The 20,851-nt window shown below is 46.8% G+C and overlaps 1 protein-coding gene across 1 annotated transcript; it reads left to right on the top strand.

Annotated features, from left to right (window-relative positions):
• The first annotated feature begins 16,156 nt into the window (after positions 1-16,156).
• LOC120898029 lies at positions 16,157-19,276 on the top strand. Its single transcript, XM_040303338.1, has 2 exons — positions 16,157-18,853; positions 18,916-19,276. The coding sequence occupies exons 1-2, from the start codon at positions 17,944-17,946 to the stop codon at positions 18,981-18,983; spliced, it is 978 nt and encodes a 325-aa protein (XP_040159272.1). The 5' UTR covers positions 16,157-17,943; the 3' UTR covers positions 18,984-19,276.
• The last annotated feature ends 1,575 nt before the right edge of the window (positions 19,277-20,851 follow it).

Here is a 20,851-nt window from a genome sequence, read left to right as displayed (position 1 = left end):
TGGATTTTGTTTTGCTGTTGTAGAAGCGCCAAAACGAATCAGGCCACCTGCAGAGGTAACGTTGAATATTACTCAAATATCTGCCATATCGAAACCTGTTATAGCTGCAGTATAAAGAGTGCGTTTCAAAGTAGATCGAGCGAGATCTTTGGCAGCGGCGCGTTTGGTAGTGACGATAAGCAGCTCTTTTTACACGTTTGAGTCGTTTGAGTGTGCGGTCCGCGAAGGGGGGGTTAGGTTTAGGACGCTGAACTGAGACGCATATAACAAAGGCTTGCAGCATACAGGACGAGAATGAAAATAGTGCTTCGGCAAGTGAAACAAAACTGGAACAATGTCAGCTATTGTTAAACATTGATATCATGTCGTTCAGTTTCACATAGTCAGCTTTAGCAAAGTTATAACGATAAAATACGGTTGTCGTCGAGTTTTGTCGAGTCGTTGAATTGCGTCGGGTCGACGAGTTACAGGGTTTCCCACGATTTATTGGTTGGTTCCCATAAATTTTTGGTGGGTTTCCATGTTTGTTTGGTGCGTTCCCACGATTTTTTGGTCGTTTTCCAGAATTTTTTGGTGCAATTGTATTGATATCCAATCGGAAAATACCAATAAATTATGGGAACGAACCAAAAATCTATGGGATACGACCAAAAAATCGTGGGAACGCACCAAAAAATCATGGGAACTGACCAATAAATCGAGGGAAACCCTGTAATACGTAAATTGAAGTCAAACGCCGGATGGTAGGAGTCAAGAGGTACAAGCGGAACAACACTTGGAAAGACAGGCGAACACAATTTAGCTGCAGCATTGTTAGCGTAGAGCAGGTCAAGCATGCGTCCGTGCGAATTATTGATGTGATTAAATTGCACTAATCCGTTAAATTTAAATCCATCCACAAAGGCGTTGTTGGCCAGTGAGCGCGCAGTTGGTTCATAGTGCGTGATTGATGAGTATGCTGGCGAGGACGAAGGATCAGCTGTGGACCAGCTTATGCTGGGCTGATTGAAATCGCCAATAACAAACAGCAGATCCGAAGGCTTCAGTGTGAGAGTGAAGCCGCTGATACAATCATGTAGAGAGCGAAGAGTCGATATCTCGGAGCTAAGCTGCGGTGGAATGTATACTACCATGACGTACAGATGTGCATTATTGCAGGCAACGCGCACACAAATATACTCGAGAGAACGATCACGGGAAGGTAATTCTATCGACTCGTATGCGTTAGAAACGGCTAGCAAAACACCACGAGAGCTAGAGCCGCTGAGAGAGCGATCACAGCGGTAAACAGAGAAGTTGTTGTTGAAGAGAAGAGCAGATGGAATGTTGTCAACAAGCCAAGTTTCCGTGAGGGCGATGAGATCGAAGTCAGCCTCCGATACAGCTAAGTGAAATTCTTTTGTTTTAGTACGCAAACCTCTCACGTTTTGATAATAGCAGCTTAAATACTCAGCTGTAGCGTTGTCATTGTGGCGGTTGGATAAAGCGGGTATATGGTAAGTCAATTGAGCTGCGTTATCAGAGCATGAGGCTTGGCGTGTTTGTTGCGTGCAATGAGCGGAACTTCGTCTAGATGAGAAAAAAGCGATCGATTGTAGACTGGTGCAGGTGCGGAGATGAAGCGCGGTGGTTTTGGGGCGGTCCAGAAACAAGTGTTGAGTTGGGTGCTTCCAAGGTATCATTCACCGGAGGGTGACACTGTTGTGATGATGTTGTTTCAGAACCCGGTGGAGTAAACGTGTGTGCGGCTAAACGGTGAGTCGTTGTTGGTGTGCGTGTGGTGTAGCGGTGATCAGTACTGGTTGCTGGTGTGCGTGTTGTAAAGCGGTTTCGGGTGGCTATAGGAGATGAGGTTTGGTGGTCGTGTTGACGGGATGGAAAAAACTCACGTACACCGATACCGACGGGCCAGGTGGATGGTGTGAGTGCCCATCTCGAAGGATAGCCGGGACCCTCACTTTGAATGAAAGCCAATTCATGCTGTCCACATTAACCCCTCTTCTCAGCAGGCAATACGCTATAACGTCATCGGTGGCTAAGCGACTCTTTACAGAAGCGACCACTTGTTCCGCAGTGACGGCCGTTGATAAGCGGGATAGGCGGATCCAGATCCTCACGAGGTGCAGCTTGAAGCGGTGATGATAACGGATCGGTTCCCACCAGTTCATGCGGTTGTGTAGGTGCCGGCTGGACGGCAATCGTGGTATTGGTGTATGCGTTTGGCGATGACGCGGCACAAAGGATGTTACCGCGACTGTTTAAAATTCTGTTTAAACCACGAGATGCCGAATCCTCGATTATGCGCCTCCGCTTTCTACCAGTAGCTGGTCGAGGATCAGAGTTCCGATTGTGAGGCGTGGATGCAGTTTGAAGGAGGGTAAAACCACTGCGAACTTCGGCGACAATAGGCTCAACGAACTTGCCAATAGCTGCTACAGCTGAGTTGAGGGCGGCTTGGAAACCGACCTGGGCGCCTATTTCTTTTACCGAACGGCAGCGCGGATTTTTAAGCATGTTAGTGCAGCCAATGCACTCCAGTGCAGCTCCAATGCAGGTCGACATTGAACAATACTGCGTCAATCAGCTCGAGGGGGCAATTTGCAACAGCCGCGGTGGAACGTAGCGTCACAATATGCACAACTGATGATGCAACCGGTGGCCTCTAGCGGTTCAGCACAAGAGAAGCAAATAGCCGCCATCGCGAAATCACGCGTAATCACAGCACAACACTGCTAAGCCGAGCAGGAAAAAACAGCAGGAAACCACAGTTGTGGTGCAACTAAACAATTCGCCAAGACGAAACGATGATGTGAAGCAGTTTAATAGTCCGTAGAATAGGCAACAATGCGATGCGACGTAGAAAACACAAGAAATTTACTGAAAAATCGCGGAGCGCGACGGAAGAGCGGCAGAACAATTAAACGTCAAACTAAGAATGCAATAAATGTATGTCAAAGTAAGAATTTTAACAGGAATGAACAACAAATGACACCGTGAAGCGTCACACCAACCAAACTCTACCGATGTGAAACCTAGCGAACTCTACACCAGTGTGTAACGATGCCGTCCAGCATCCATTGCGACAACAGTGCGAAGCAATACGACGGAAGAGGGTTCACGATCGTTATGGTACACGCACAATCAATTTGGCACTCGGCCACCACGAATCATATAACTGGTCAAAACGGCATTGGCTGGGCGCTCGCGATGGGCGCACAAAAGTGGCAAAGCGAAACTGGAACGTTGTGCTGCAATGGTGGGCAGGTTAGGTTGCCTTCTTTTTCCAGTCCTACTTCTGCTTCTTTGGCACAACAACCGCTGTCGGTCAAGGCCTGCCTGTACCCACTAGTGAAGTGAGCTTGGCTTTCAGTGACTTATTGTTACCATAGCAGGATAGTCAGTCCTACGTATCAGTCCTTTTTCTAGTCCACCCCATGAATTATTTGCACTTTTCGACAACGCCCAATTCCTGCGGAACATTCGCTCATATGATAATGCCTTTGCATTTACTTCGATGGGTGCATCCGTACGGCCAAATAATCCAGTGCGCCAGGATCGGACTGTCCTTGACGGTAGCGGTCCTTTCACGTACCGTATTCAGGGAGCATTATGCCATCGTATCGGAACCCTTGGACGGCTATCGGGTCATGTACCGGCGTATGCGCAACTCTAATTTTACGATACGAGCACAACATGAGACGGTGGACACACGTATTGCACTAAACAACGATATGGTCCGAGAAACTGTGATCACCCTGCAGCGCATCTTCATGCAGTCTACCCCAATGACAAGAGTGTTTCAACACGCTCACGAACGAATGATAGGAGGAAATGAGGATATGCAGTTGCGTATACACTCACGGCTACAAGGACTAGATCGGCGGCGCTATAATCGACCAACCGCAGATGAAATCGGCGGAATATTTATCGGTAGCGGGCAGGACCAATCACGTGATATTGTACTGCAGTTACGTGCCTCCGGCCATCTAATGCGTGTGTTCGAATATCATCAGATACACGACGCTTTGCAGTACCCACTGCTACACCCGCATGCTGAAGTTGGTTGGAAATTCGGGATTCCTAAGGCTACCAGACGAGGGCAAGGCCTGAACGAAAACAATAATACTATTGATGAAGCGAATCACGAAGGGAATGAAGCATTAGCCCCAAGGGGTCAGGTGACTCCCCGTGAGTACGCAGCCTACCGAATGTGTACGCGAGATAGAGATGATTCACTAATACATCGGAGTGGGCGCCTGATGCAGCAGTACTGCGTTGACCAGGCCTGCACAATTGAAGAGCAGCGACTAAAGTACCAACGACAGCATCAGTCGCAGTTTCGTGCTGACGTGTACGCAGGTGTGATGGACTCTATTGGTGTGATGGACACAGAACAACAACCTGGAGCTGAACATGGCAGGCGCACATTAAACCGAACAGGAACACGAATTATTCTTGCACCATCGTACCCCGGTAGCGATCCAAGATGCAATGGCCATCGTGCGGGCTATGGGAAAACCAGACCTTTTCATCACGGGTACCTGTAATCCAAAATGAACGGAAGTCACCGAAGCCCTATTCCCGGGGCAGAATGAGAGCGATCGACCAGACCTGACGGCTCGCGTCTTCGGGGAGAAGCTGAAGGCAGTCCTGACAGATCTTTCGGCTGGTTTACTTGACCTCGAATTGGCACGTATTCATGTAATTGAATATCAGAAACGTGGTTTGCCGCACGCTCATCTATTGATGATTTTAGCAGACACGGATAAACCTCGATTGGCCTCGGAATACGACCGGAGTGTCAGCAGAAATTCTAGACCCGTCAAACGAGAGGCTCCACGCAACCATCCGGACATGCATGATGCACGGACCGTGTGGTCGGGCGAATCCAACAGCACCTTGCATGCGGGACGGTGCCTGTTCCAAACGGTTTCCAAAATCAGCGGATTTTTATCGCTTCTGCTTCTGAATAATGATTTTAAGAGTGTTTTGAGTATTCGTCAAGCCTCCAGAAAGCTCGTTGGAGCAAAAGTTTTCACTTGTTCGGTCAAAAAGTGATGTTCAAAATTGGTTATAAAAAAATGCTATGAGACCACCTGGACTACATACACTTTGATTCCAGATTCGATCACCTGATTTCTTAAATGCACCTTGGGATAAATGTAAACAAAGCCGTGTTTTCGAGCAGATACTCGAATCTAATTCTAGATTTGTGGCTAGAATAATCTAGACTGAAAATTGCAGGCTAGTTTTTTGTGTGGTTTTGTATGGAGTGTTTACATGATTTCAGCCTCCAACTGCCAAACTCCATACAAAAAACTGACTAGAATCGTGAAGGCCCCCATTGTTATTGGTCGCATGGTTTACTGTTCAATGGCGCAGCTGGAACGGTACTGCTTAAGATTGTTACTTTGTTACCGGAAGGGTCCGACATCGTTTTTGGACCTGCGAACAGTGAACGAGATCACGTGTGCGACGTTTCAGGAAGCGGCGATGATGTCCGGACTGCTACAGGACGAGACACAAATATCCAGGACCATACAGGATACGGTCTCTTTTCACCTGTTTGCCCTTATATTGTCGGAGGGAATGTCCCAAAATCCTCACTTATTGTGGGACGCTAACGTGGACCACTTTTGTGAAGACTTTCACCGGCAAAATCAGGACCGCTACACCGTCGAAGATTCTGAGCAGAATCGGCTGCTGCGAGCTGTCGAGCACCTCAAAGCGCTGCGACTCATCGACCAGTACCTGCGTGAAATGACGCCGCCGAAAGCGCTGACGATGTTTCCGAGTCTGCCGCAGTTAGCCGACTTTGTACAAATACGGCCAGACCTGCTACAATCCGCCTTATCCACTGCCGAAACATACTCCCTGGTGGACGCAGAGCGCTCTTATGCTATCGATGAGCTGGATAACGTATTAGCAAACGTGAACCGATTAAACAACGAGCATCGAACGGTGTACGACGTAGTTACTGCAGCAGTGAATAGCTCGGGTTTCACAGAACAATCCAGAGGAGAGGAGACGCATAATGGAAAGCTTTTTTTCCTTGATGGATCTGGTGGCATCGGGAAGTAGTTTCTGCTCGAAACAATTCTTGCGTACACGCGACGCCAATCAAAAGTTGCAATCGCAGAGGCTTCGAGAGGAATTGCTGCTTTGCTACTGACAGGAGGACGAACAGTACATTCCACATTCAAGCTACCGCTTAACCTGGACGTTAATAGTTCCTGCAACATCCGTGTAGTCAGCACAGGCTGAATTGATGCGACAGGCATCGCTTATCGTATGGGACGAAGCGTCCATGAGCAGCCGCTATACTATGGAAGCTGTCGATCGCGCCCTCCAGGACGTTTTGGGAAATCGCCAAACGTTCGGTAATAAGGTAGTGCTGCTGTGTGGCGACTTTCGGCAGATACTGCCAATTGTTCCACGTGGTACCGACGCCCAGGTTCTGCAGCAGTGCATCCGGCAGAGCATGCTGTGGAGCAAATTTAAGATATTGAAATTGTTTAGTTTGGAATTCCTTTATTCAGATCCTACGTTGTGTTTCTTAACCCGTCCGGCAAAATGAGTGTATTTTTTGAGTGATTTGAGTGACGCTATCGAAATACAGTGTCTCTTCGACGAATGAGTTACACCCTCGCGCGAGCCCTCCCCCTCCCCACCCGTAACGCACGGTGCGCTCTGCAGTTCTCAATGTGTTTGTGTTCTTTCGAGCCATGCTACCAACACATCAAAAGCTTGTTGTTTTTCGCTTTCTTTCAAGCACTTATTCTAAAACTAAACACAAACACGGTCATTTTTTATTTCATTAAACACTTTATTGAAACATATAGTACACATTAAAGTACACATTTAGAATCCTTCATACTCACGAATGACGTCATACCGGGTCGAGCCAGGCTGCGGGAAACTTGTCGACAATCTGCGTTGACTCTGTTCAGCAAATTCTTACCTGTCGATCCACGCACTGCATGTGCGTCTGTGCACACTGTTTATTCACTGCACACTTCACCAAAACACACCGGCGCACGAGACTTAGACGAAATGCGCACCAACGCACAAACACTGCGCGCGGGACTTAGAAATAAACACGCACAACCATCTCCGGCAAAGCGTCGCGCTGTACTGGTGGTTTTGTACGCGTAGGAGGGGGGGACATACGGAGCGATGGTTCGATGCTGTAGTGTGAGCGAGACAACACGATGTGACGAGCAGATCCAAGTTGGTGAGCTCGCTGAAAGAAGACACACACATTCACAGACGGCTCGTCAAAGCACGGTATTTGTATTGGTGTTAGTGAAGCGCGCGTGTAAAACAGAATGCGAACTCTCATCGCAGCGCGTTTCTCCTTGCTTCCTCAAGCTTCCTCATACCCCTCGGCCTGAATAACTCAAAATTTGGGGTCTCATTGTTTGCGTGGAATTCTTCCTCTGTTTCTCTATCTGGACGTGTGTCCGAAACTCCTTCTGTCAAATCAAAACCTGTCATCCTAACGTCATAAACGTCTGTCATGTCCCAATTCACAAAACCAAACGTCTCATAGCAAACATTACGGCCACCTAAATTTCCTAAATTTACATCTACTAGTTCTGCTCTTCCTTTTCAAATGGTAACAAACATACGCGCGACACTGAACGTTTCAGAAACCCTTGTTGTGTGCGAAGAGTTACCACGCGAACGATACCATCGGAACCAGGATGAACTTCGTGGATTCTGGCTAGTGGCCACTCGCAGGGAGCAACGTTATCCTCCTTCAAGATCACCATTTAGCCGACAGCCACACGCTGAGGAACAAGAATCCGTTGATTGTTGTTGTGTAGTTCACACAAATACTCGGTCCTCCATCTCTTCCAGTGCCGCTGCACTAGCTGTTGAAGCAATTGAAATCGGCGCACGCGGTTCTCAGAGACGTTCACAACGTTGTTATCAGGCAGCGCCATCAAAGCCGTCCCGATGAGAAAATGCCCCGGTGTTAGGGCATCTACTTCACTAGGATCTTCATATAAGGGAGTTAAAGGGTGGCTGTTCATTTGCGCCTCTATTTGTACCAGCACTGTTGACATCTCCCCAAACGATAGACGTTGCAGGCGAAAAAGCTTTCGCAAGGTACGTTTCGCCGACTTGACTGCTGCCTCCCATAGTCCACCAAAATTAGGCGCACGCGGGGGTTTGAAGTGCCATTCTACCTTGTTCCTAGCACATTCCGCCAGTACAGCCTCCTTATGATGCGGATCGTTGAGAAGACGATGCAACTCCATTAGCTCAGTGTTTGCTCCTCGAAAGTTTAGCCCATTGTCTGAGTAAACCTTAGTGGGAAATCCTCTACGCGAAACGAAACGACGGAATGCTGCAAGGAATGCCGCCGCAGACAAATCCTCCGCTAACTCCAAATGCACTGCTTTGACTGCAAAGCAGACAAATACAGCCGCGTATGCCTTTGTTGCAGCAGCCCTACGGCTTGAGATAGAATGGCCCGCAATAGTCAACTCCTACAACCGAGAAGGGGCGCGTAGGCGTAGCACGAGATTCAGGAAGTTGCCCCATAGGTTGAGATACTGTTTTAGGATCTGCTCTAAAGCACGTTACGCAGCTCTTGCAAACCGAATTAGCAATTCGTCGGCCATCGATCACCCAATATTCCTTTCGCATTTCAGCCAACGTGGCGCGAGGACCTGCGTGAAGCAATCCGCGGTGATATTCGACTGCTATTAGTTTGGCAAAATGACTACTTCCTGGTAGTAGCAAAGGGTGTTTTCCAGAGTACATGATCCCAGTTTGCTGTAGACGGCCACCAACACGGAGTAATCCATCTGCATCGATAAAAGGATGCAGAGATTTTAAACGAGAAGTTGCACGTACAGGTTTTCCGGATGATAATTCTCGCATGTCGTTCGGAAAGTAGACGTTTTGAAGCATTTTGACGAACGTTATTTTTGCGTTCTCCAGATCTATGGTGGTAATAAATGCTTCTCTGGAGGGATTCTGTTGGCGCCTGTACCCTTTCCATCGCAAACAGTATGCCGTGAATCTTAGTGCTTTCCAATAGCAAGAAAAACGTTTCACCCAATTCACCGAATCAATCGAAATTGCTGCTAAGTTCTGCTTCTTGCGCTCCATCATTTCCTCAGGTGGAACTTCTATCATCTTACTTTCCTTCTATTCTTCTTGTGGCGATGAAAACCAACTAGGGCCATGGAACCACAAATCGGACGATAATAGCTGCTGGGGTAGAGCTCCTCTTGAAACTACATCAGCCGGATTTTCTGTACCTCTAATGTGCATCCATTTGCAGCACTTTCCGATGTCCTGGTTCAACGATACCCGATTTGCTACAAAAGTGACCCATGTATACGAAGGAGATTTGAGCCAATGCAAAACCACTCTAGAATCACTCCACATGAATGTTTCGATTTCTTGCATGCCCATTGATTTGCTTACATGATTCCACAAATTTATCGCCATCACTGCCGAACAAAGCTCCAATCGGGCCAAGCTGTTTCTCTTTAACGGAGCTGGTCTAGATTTTGCAGCAAGTATTTCGACCTTTATTTGCCCATCACTATCCGTTGATTCATTTTTAACTCGTTAACAACATTTTTGAATTCGTACTCCATTTTTGTAAACGGAAATCTCCTTTCGCAAGTAGCTTCACGAGTTGCTCATACAACTGCAAGGCTTCGTCTTCTGTATCGGCGCCTCCTATATAATCATCTACGTAGAAATCATTTAAGAGTGCCTTCTTTGCGACCGGAAAATTATCGCCTTCATCAAGAGCAAGTTGTTTTAAAACACGAGTCGCTAAAAAGGAAGACGGGGACAAACCAAAGGTTACTTGCTGCAACTCATAGGTTTCTACCGGCTGAGATTGATCGCTCCTCCAAAGTATTCGTTGTAACGGGGTGTGGTCTAGATGGACTTTTATTTGGAGGTACATTTTCTCTATATCGGCTGCTATAGCAATCGGATGCAATCGAAATCTTAGCAAAAGGTTCAGCAAACTATCTTGGATGACCGGGCCTTTCATTAATACGTCATTCAACGAGCAGCCGCTCGCTGTCTTAGCCGATCCATCAATCACTGGACGAATTTTAGTGCTAGTGCTGCATTCTGTTACTACAGGATGGTGAGGCAAGAAACATTGTACGGATATATCGTTATCACCTTTAGCCTTTTGCAGATAACCTCGACTTACGTATTCACTAATCACTGCCGCATATTCCTTTTTCAAAGCAGGGTTTCGGTCGAAACGGCGTTCTAGCTGCTGAAATCGTCGCATAGCAAAAGATTTAGACTCACCTAAGTTTTTAGCCACTCCAGCGTGCTTGAACGGTAATCTCACAATATATCTCCCGGAGGAATCGCGATCATGTTGTTGCTGAAAGCTGTCCTCACACTCTTGTTCCTCGGACGTCCATTTAACGGCCTCTGGAATTTGCTCTATTTCCCAAAATTTAACAATGAGCTCTTCGAGCGAAGGTTTGGTACCAACATGCATGATCGACTGCGGAACGATGCTCTTATTATCATCAGCTTCGCTCTTTACTTTACCGGTCGCTAACCACCCAAAGACAGAATCAATAAACGCTGGCATGTTTCCGACAGGCTTCCTAACCTTGACTGTACCATGGCCCTTTGTCTGCAAAAAATCATGGTAGTATTCTGAGCCCAGCAAAATATCAATTTGACCGCCATTGCCAGCCTCGGGATCAGCCAATTGAAAATCACGATTAAATAGTGACGTGTCGATACGTTCCGGATGGTAGCCAGTAATCATTGGTAGCACCGAAAAATTCATTCGACGTTTGTAGGCGAAGTTCCTTCATGCTATTTCCGCTTCAACGGTTTTAGCTGTGAATACCGGGCATTTGCCTACGCCTACTAGCTCTTGGCTGCGACCTTTTCCGTTCAGATGCAAACTGCGACATAGAGCTTCTGATATAATATTTACTTGTGCACCGCTATCGATCAACGCTCTTGCTTGTTTCTGCTTTCCTGAAGAATTTTTAACAAAAATAATCGCAGTAGATAAAAATATACGATTTTGCGATGCGGTTACAGCTGCATTTACTGACGAGGTGGTGCTACTCGATTCGTTCACGTTCAACTCGTTCATTTGTTCCGATAGCGATCCATTTAGCTGTTCTCTATGGAGAAGAGTATGGTGTTTTTTATGACATTCGGAACATCGAAATCTCATATTGCATACCATAGAGACGTGCTCCGGGCGTAGACAGTTACGGCAAAGCCGTTTTTCGCTTACAAATTGATATTTGTCATCAATTGATATGTTGTTAAATAGATTGCATGTATGAAGTAGGTGTTGCTCTCCACATTTTACGCAAATCTGAATCGGGGATGTTACGTTCATTGCCAATTGTCGTTCTACTGTCTTTCTTAATTTGCCGGTTTGAACACGATCCTCTTTAACAGCATCTAGAACTCGAGACTGAACATGAAGAAATTTCACTAAATCATCCAAACTGTGTTTTTTTGAATTTTCTACATATTTCTCCCAATCATGGTGTGTTTTTTCATCCAGCTTTGATAGCATAACTTGGATAATAAGCATACCCCTTTCATCAGTACTCTCTCCTAACTGCTTCAGAAGCTTTATATTTCGCTCAAACGTGCCCACTAATGAGTGGATTTCCTTCTGGCTGGAGGATTTCAAAGCGGGATACTGCCATAAAGAACTAACGTAACGCTTTTTTAGTACATACTCATTCGAAAATCGCTCAACAAGAGCGTTCCAGGCTGGCATATAGCTTGCTCCTGTCGATGGAAAAGAATTAATCAGGCTAGCAGCTTCTCCTTTCAACGATTGCTTCAAATAGGCTATTTTATGCACAGGCGCTAGAGTTGTATTAGTGTGAATGTTTGCCTCAAACATATCGCGGAAAGGTAGCCATTCGTCGTATTTTCCTGAAAAAACTGGAAGCGACAAGTTTGGTAATTTGATAAGGCAGCTTGATTTACCCATACTATCTTGCATTTGACTAGCCGACTCTTTCACTCGCACTGCTGGAGCTTCTACTGGTGGGGGCTAATCTTCAATCTGATGAGATCCGCAATTTGCATACAATTTTCATCTACGGCGTCATATAACTGCTCATTTTCATCAGAATGGCATGCATCATCCAAGAGTCGCAACTCGTTGGCAATTGCCTCAAATTCCATCCAGCATTTTTCCAATCGATTGAGCCGAGTCGTTGCTTGCTCCTGCGTTATGCCGTTTGCTCGCTCTGCAAAATTGTCGATCCGTTCGATGCAACGCAAGATGGCGTCTCTCTGCGCTTTCTTGCCGGCTATTTTCGTTTGTTCATTACTTTTACGGGCTAGCTGCGCTTGCTCATCGTACTTGTCCGCCATCTTGCTTGACATAGGTTGCTGTGGTTGGCAGGCCGGCAACATCGTTTCATTAACAAATGAATCTTTAAACCCAAGGAAAGCTTCTTCGTCCGAGCTGAAATCCGTCATTTTCCACAATTTTCACAATCCTGGTCACGGCACCAATGTTTAGTTTGGAATTCCTTTATTCAGATCCTACGTTGTGTTTCTTAATTCTTCCTCTGTTTCTCTATCTGGACGTGTGTCCGAAACTCCTTTTGTCAAATCAAAACCTGTCATCCTAACGTCATAAACGTCTATCATGTCCCAATTCACAAAACCAAACGTCTCATAGCAAACAAAAATTGCGGGAAAATATGCGCATGCAGACAGCCCAGACTGTACAAGATGCTGAAGAGTTGTGAAAGTTCGCAGAATTTTTGCTCCGCATCGGCGAGAGTCGGCATGCGACATTCCCGGGATTCGATAAGTCATATGCCAAGATACAGTATCGGACAGAATGATAGGACCCTAGTGTTTTCAACGCAGCATGCACCCGTTGGGACAGGTTTATGTGTGGTTTGTGTGTTTGTGTTTGTGTGTGTGTGCATGTGTGTGTATGTGTACATGTGTGTATGTGTGTGCATATGTGTGTGTGTGTGTGTGTGTGTGTGTGTGTGTGTGTGTGTGTGTGTGTGTGTGTGTGTGTGTGTGTGTGTGTGTGTGTGTGTGTGTGTGTGTGTGTGTGTGTGTGTGTGTGTGTGTGTGTGTGTGTGTGTGTGTGTGTGTGTGTGTGTGTGTGTGTGTGTGTGTGTGGGTGTGTGTGTGTGTATGTATGTTTGAATGTGTATTGGTGTGTGTGTTTGTTTTACAAGTATGTCGTTTCGGATAGATTTGTTAGTAGTTTTTTTGTGTTTTGGGTTAGGTTTTTGTTGTAATTAGCAGGACCACCGCCCTTGCGAGCAGTGATCCCTATTCAAAAATGCAATAAGCTCAGTTCTTGATCTTATTGCCGTCGCCAACAATGACATTAATCATGCGTTGACGCATCGACATCACCAGTTTCTGGATCGTTTTTGGTGGAATTTTTCTCCACACCTTTTGCATGTGATCGAAGAGGTGATCCAGATCTTCCGGTATGTTTTTACCCAGCCTCTTCTTGAATATTGCCCAGAGGATCTTAATGGGATTGAGATCCGGGCTAAGGGCAGGCCACTTCATTGTTTTGATATTGTTGTCAGCAAGCCAAGTTTGGACAGTCCCAGAAGTATGCTTAGAATCGTTGTCTTGCATAAACATCCAAGACCGAGGAAGGTTCTTCCTAGCATGCGATAGCAAATAAGTATCAAGAATGTCTCGATACCCAAAACGATTTAAATTACCGTGGATTCGAACCAACGGACCCATCCCATAGTAGGAGAAGCATCCCCACACCATGAGACTACCACCGCCATGCTTGAAAGTTTTGAAGCAGTATTTCGGATCAAGAGCACCTCCTCATCGAAGAACATGTGCTCAATTGCAAATAACACCCGTGCGTTTTTATGCGCAGGTGTTAAAATGGGCACTTTGCGTGGCACTCGCGCGAGTAGCCCGGCACTGACCAATCTTCGCTGAACTGTTCTCGGCGTCACCGCCAATTTCAGTCTGCCTCGGATCTCTGGTGCCGAGCTAAACGGATGTTTCTTCGATATGTTTACGATCTTACGGTCTTCCTCCGCCGTGGTCTTCCGAGGACGTCCGGGTGACTTGCGCGTTTCGGTTGTCCGAAGCGCGTTTGCCACAAACGTGCGCGATCGTTCCATCACGAAATCGATCGTTCTGCGCTTAATGCCAGCAGCCGCCATTCGCTTAATGATATGGCGCTGATAATCGGTACAATGTTTACCTCGACCCATTGTTACTAAAATTGCTTGCTTAGACCGTCAAGAACACACTGGTTAAAAACTTGGACACGACTGATGCCGTGCACTGCCTGCGTTCTGCTTTTATACGCGATGAATCACATCGTTGTAGAGCAGCAAAAAAGCTCATGAAACAAAACGCCCATTGAAAAGAACACCTGCGCTCTTGCTCAATGCACACACAAAGTTTCCCATGCGCACACAACGTTCAACGCAGAGATGCACGCATGCCTTTCAATGGCGTGCACTGGTGAAACACCTGTGAGGGAATGCCGAGTTCATTGCTATTGTGCGCGTTTTCATTTCGCACCGGTGTCGTATTCACATTCATGAAACAGCACACCTGCGTTCTCGTCCGAGGAACAAGCGCTGCTGTCGATGCAAACTTTAGCTTTTATCCAAGTGTAAACACACGCTGTTTCACATGATGACACACATAAACAGAATGCTTTCAACGCAATATGAAACCATGTCAAGCTACGTTTCTTCAGACAAAAACTCGCGCACTCGCACACAAACACACACACACACACACACACACACACACACACACACACACACACACACACACACACACACACACACACACACACACACACACACACACACACACACACACACACACACACACACACACACACACACACACACACACACACACACACACACACACACACACACACACACACACACACACACACACACACACACACACACACACACACACACACACACACACACACACACACACACACACACACACACACACACACACACACACACACACACACACGTGGCAAAACAAGTGTACGGTGCGTTGAAAACACCAGGGTTCTATCTTAATGACCGATACTGTACCATGGGACTTAATTTTACCTGTAATATCTGATCCCAAAGGTGATGTGCAGTCCCTGATGAATAGAGTGTATCCAGACATCGGACAGTACTATCAGCACACAGACTGTTGCGACTAACGCATCGGTGGCTAGCTGGGTCACCGTAACTAGAACGGCTAGACTACGACAGGTGGCGCTAACAGTACGACGTATACAGTTCTCGGAAGGATCGTGGCGATTTAGCATCCGTGAAGCTGGATAATCCGTGGTGATCGTGGTGCCGTCGTCCGAAAGCCGTTGACCCCATTCGTACGCTAAAGCCGCTAAGAAACCAGTGAATTTTTTAACACTTGTAAATTGCGAAATAAACGGTGTTTAAGAAAACTAGTGAACGCGAGTTTTGTGCGAATCCTTTCGGTAGAATCGACGGTTACTTGACGTAACATTTAAAAAAATTCATTTACTCGCTAATTGGATTATTCGCTTATTTCGTTACCGAATAAACCCACATGCTACGTGACGAAATGGTGGGTGAAATGAAAAGTACCAGCGCGTGTGGTACATGCGGTGAAAAGGCGATGGTAGATGTGGTAAAATGTAGTGACTGCGGCCAAGCGTTCCACTTTGATTGTGTCGAGGAAGACGAGACGGTTCTAGACCGGGAGTGGTACTGTGAACCTTGCTGCAACAAAGATTTTCCGCCGGCTGAAGAACCGCGAGATGTTGAACTAGAGCATCGCGAGGTAGATCCTCCACTCGCCAACCCTTCGACCAGCCGTATTCCGCAACCTACTGTGGAAAGACGGGAGGTTTATCCTCCGTTAGTAGACCAACAACGTACCACAGAGAAAAAAGACCGCGCAGTTTGCCTTGAATCTACTGCTCCGTTGACTACCGGCCTACGTCGCCGGTCGTCGTTTGCTAGTGCGCCTGTCGCGCCGTCAACGAGCTGTGACTCGAAACAGCGCCACCTTATAAAGGAAAGTAGTGACACCATCACGGAAGAGATGGCTCAGCTGTTTCGACGCCTCATGGCTGCCGAGACTCCCGTGGTAAGAAAAACGCGATCGTGAACCGCCAAGCGTGCCGCACACTCTGGAAGAGAAGCTAAACGAGGTGGTTAAGAACATCACAGCGCTTCTCCACCCCGGGGAACGAGCCAATAGTTCCCCTCGTCTCAGCTCTACGGCGTATTCAGATGAGATATACGAGCTGAGCCAAAGTCAGGTGTCTGCACGCCACGTGGTAAAAAGTGAGCTGCCTCAATTCTCGGGTGAATACGAAGACTGGTTAACTTTCATTTCAACCTACGAGGATACAACGCAGATGTGCGGGTTCTCTCCCAGAGAAAACATAATCCGGTTGAAGCAAGCCTTGAAAGGAAAAGCGCTGAAGACGGTGCAATGCCGCTTGAGACGCGCCGAAGATCTTCCAGAAGCCATCGAGACACTCAGGGAAACGTTTGGAAGACCGGAAATGGTCATAGATTCCCTTCTCGACCAGATCCGCCATTCACGACCGCCGAAGGAAGATCGCCTCGATAGCATTGTAGATTTTGCCCTGTCCGTAGAAGAAATCTGCGCCACCGTCAGGAACAGCGACGTCGAACGACGCTACGACGGACCGGTGCTACAAGAGTTAGTGGGATTGCTTCCCCCCTCAATGAAACTAGATTGGGGAAAGCACTGTTTAACGTTAAAACACAAATCTCTGGAAGAGTTTGGGAAATATATGCGGATGATCAAGAATGCCTGCCTACATGTCATCGCTCCAGTGCGTAATGAACGTCAACGCAATCCTCGACACGTCAACGTACACGCTGCAACAGAAAAGATAACGAATTCCGACCAACCTGAATCATCTACATACATAAGGTGTGCTGCGATAACCACTGCAACAGCCTGATGAATTGTGACGAATACCGACACATGTCGGTCACGCAGCGGTGGAACCTTATTCGAACCAGACGACTGTGCAGGAGCTGCTTGAAATCTCATCGAAGTGAGTGTCACGAGTCGCGTCCCTGTGGAGTTGACGGTTGCCAGTTTCGACATCATGCATCTCTACATCAAACCGGTTCCACAAGTAACTCAGGCAAGTATCGTAGCAATTTTCACTCGACCGATAACCTAAACGTTTTGCTGAGATACATTCCAGTAACGCTGTACGGACGAGGAAAGGTCGTGGAAACGCTTGCATGCCTGGACGAAGGCTCATCAGTTACCCTGATGGAACAAGGCCTGCTACAGGAACTAGGCCTAAATGGATCCCCACAACCGCTCTGCCTCTCATGGACCGGGGGTCAACAACGTGAAGAAAATGACTCGGTGACTTTAGCCATAGATGTATTCGGTACAGCACAACATGCACCACGTTTCGAGATGGCTTCAGTAAGAACGGTACGAAGCCTAGGTCTCCCGGGTCAACGTGTAATGATGGAGTCATTATCGTCCAAGTATCGCCACTTACGAGGTCTTCCTATAAGCTCATATAGTGATACAGCTCCTAAGCTACTCATAGGGATCGACAATTATCGTCTGACACGACCTTTGAAGGCCATAGAAGGAGAACCCTTTGAACCAGTCGCCACCAAAACACGTTTAGGATGGGTTGTGTCTGGACACTGCGCTCAATTTCAGGGTGATGGATGAAAAGTAACATTAGCCACGCATAACGCGAGACTTTGCGTTTGTTCTAACCTAGAAGCAAGATTAGATGCCGTTCTTAAAGGAAGCTTCGACTTGGACAAATCTAACGGTACACCACCACTACCAAAGGCAACGAAAAGAGCGCTAGACTTGCTGAGAGAACAAACCAAGTTTGTAGAAGGAAGATTCGAAGTAGGGCTCTTATGGAAACGAGAAAATATGTCCTTGCCAAATAATCGCTCAATGGCCCTACGCCGCCTCGATTGCCTTGAGAAACGCCTGATTCGAGAACCAGAGCTAAGAGTAGCCATGAATGCAGTGATCAGCGAACACATCAAGAAAGGCTACGTACAAGAACTTCCTAAAACCGAGAAAAGTATGATGTCGGCAAGAACTTGGTACCTGCCAGTATTTCCTGTCTCTAGAGCCAACAAGCCCGATAAAATCAGAGTAGTGTGGGATGCTGCAGCAGAATTCCGTGGAGCATCTCTAAACTCTATGTTTCTTACCGGTCCTGACCTCCTGACACCACTCATCGTCGTACTACGCAGATTTCGAGAGTACAAGATAGCTGTCGCTGCCGACATTTCCGAGATGTATCATCAAGTACGCGTCAGTCCCAACGATCATGATAGTCAGAGATTTTTATGGAGGTGGAACAAGGATGAAACCGAACCTAAGGAATACGTAATGAAACGAATGACATTCGGCGCCGCTTGCTCACCTAGCTGTGCTCAATTTGTAAAAAACTTGAACGCTGAACGGTTTCAAGAAAGGCTTCCGATTGCAGCACGTTGTATCAAGGAAGACCACTACGTAGACGACATGCTGACGAGCCAAGAGGAGATATGTGATGCGATTAAGCTTGCCAAAGACGTCTTATACGTCCATGAACAAGGAGGTTTCCCGCTGCACAACTGGATATCAAACTGTGAAGAAGTACGTCGAGCAATTGGTACTACGTCTAGCGAACAACAGAAAAATCTCAACCTTGAACCGACTGTGACCACTCAGAAGGTCCTCGGTATGTGGTGGGATGCAGTACTAGATGTCTTTCGCTTCAAAATCCCTCCACGTAATGAAGACTTATTGCTGGGAACCACTATTCCAACCAAGCGTCAGATCCTAAGTATGCTAATGTCTATATACGATCCTTTAGGACTAATTGCTGGCCACCTCTTTTTCTTAAAGGTAACATTGCAAGAGACCTGGAGGATGAATGTTGGATGGGACGACGAGGTTCCCCAATCCATCTATGAGATGTGGAGTCAATGGCTTGCACATATTCCAACCCTCCAAAACATTTCGATACCACGCTGCTATCGCGAATCTGTGACAATAACTGAATGCAAAATACAACTGCACGTATTCGTCGACGCTGGTAAGGACGGCTATACTGCTGTCGCATACTTCCGGTTTGAGACCAACGACCACGTTGAGGTCGCACTAATAGGGGGAAAGACACGCGTCGCTCCATTGAAGTATATTTCAGTACCTTAGACAACAGTAGGTTAGAGCTTCAAGAGCTTCAAACAAGCCAGTAGGTTAGAGCTTCAAGCAGCTGTTCTTGGGTTTCGATTAGCGAAATCGATTTGCGAATCGCATCGAGAAAAGGTTCAACAACAATTCTTCTGGACAGATTCGAGGGACGTTGTATGCTGGCTTAATGCTGATCACAGGCGTTATAGTACCTTTGTAGCACACAGAGTTGGCGAAATCCTCGAGCATAGTTCAGCCAAAGACTGGAACTGGATACCAACCAAAACAAATGTCGCCGACGAAGGCACGAAGTGGTCAAAGATGGACAAACATCTCACAACCAGCGCATGGTTTACAGGACCGTTATTCCTGCAAAACAAAAAAAGAAAACTGGCACTTGGAAGACCCAAAAGAAATGACAACAACTGAAGAAATACGCTACAACGTTTGTAGTCACGCTCAGGTAGAACCCCTCGTCGAATTCAGTCGTTTCAGTCGCTGGAGGCGACTGCTACGAGCGATAGCATACGTTTGGCGATTCATCAGGAACGCTCGATCACCGACTGATAAACAGATGGGAACCCTCACGACGGCAGAATTGGAACTTGCTGAACGAACTATAATCTTGCAGACACAGCAGTCCGTATTTCCAGAAGAACGACGCCTTCTAAAGAAGATTGAATGCGAGTCCAATACTCTTAAATACCTTCCTAAAAGCAGCCAACTGTATAAGCTAAGCCCTCAACTCGATACGCACGGCATCTTACGAGTTAAAGGAAGAATAGATGCTTGCGAATATGTCGGATACGAAACCAAGCAACCGATAATACTCCCGAAGTTCGGACATGTAACCGAGTTGATTGTTGATTATTACCATCGAAAGTATAGACACGCCAATCACCAAACCATCATGAACGAAGTGCGACAACGTTTTAATATTCCTTCTCTACGCTCCGTATGTCATAGAGTGAGACAGAACTGCTGTTTTTGCAAAGTCAGAGAGTCTATGCCATCAGTGCCACCTATGGGGAACTTACCTGCAGCCAGATTATCTCCCTTTATCAGGCCATTCACATTCACGGGCATTGACTACTTCGGACCATTCATCGTAACGAACGGACGGCGGACCGAAAAGCGTTGGGGCGTGCTATTTACCTGCATGACCGTTAGAGCGGTACACCTTGAAGTAGCATTTTCCTTGTCAACAAGCTCGTGTATAATCGCCATAAGAAACTTCATCTCTCGCCGTGGAACGCCAAGAGAAATGTATTGCGATCAAGGAACCAATTTCATAGGTGCAAATCGAGAATTATCAGAAGCCTTGAAAGAAGTAAACATGCAACAGCTGATAGAAGAACTAGACGTTCCGCACACTCAGTGGAAGTTTAATCCACCAGCAGCTCCTCACTTCGGAGGCACATGGGAACGGCTCATACGCTCCATAAAATAAAACGCTTCAGAATATTCAAATAAGGAAACACCCGACAGATGAGATACTGAACGGCTGGCTCATCGAAGTCGAAGGCATAATAAACTCTAGACCGCTTATCGAGGTTCCGGTTAGACTAGACGAAGACAGCCCACTGACACCCAACCATTTTTTACTAGGTTCATCGGGGGGAGCAAAACCACTTTCAACGTTTGACGA

This window comes from Anopheles arabiensis, chromosome 2, assembly GCF_016920715.1.
Source record: "Anopheles arabiensis isolate DONGOLA chromosome 2, AaraD3, whole genome shotgun sequence".
In the NCBI taxonomy this organism is placed as follows: domain Eukaryota; kingdom Metazoa; phylum Arthropoda; class Insecta; order Diptera; family Culicidae; genus Anopheles; species Anopheles arabiensis.
Note: the sequence above shows the minus strand (reverse complement) of the source record. Positions and strands in the feature narration are given on the sequence as shown.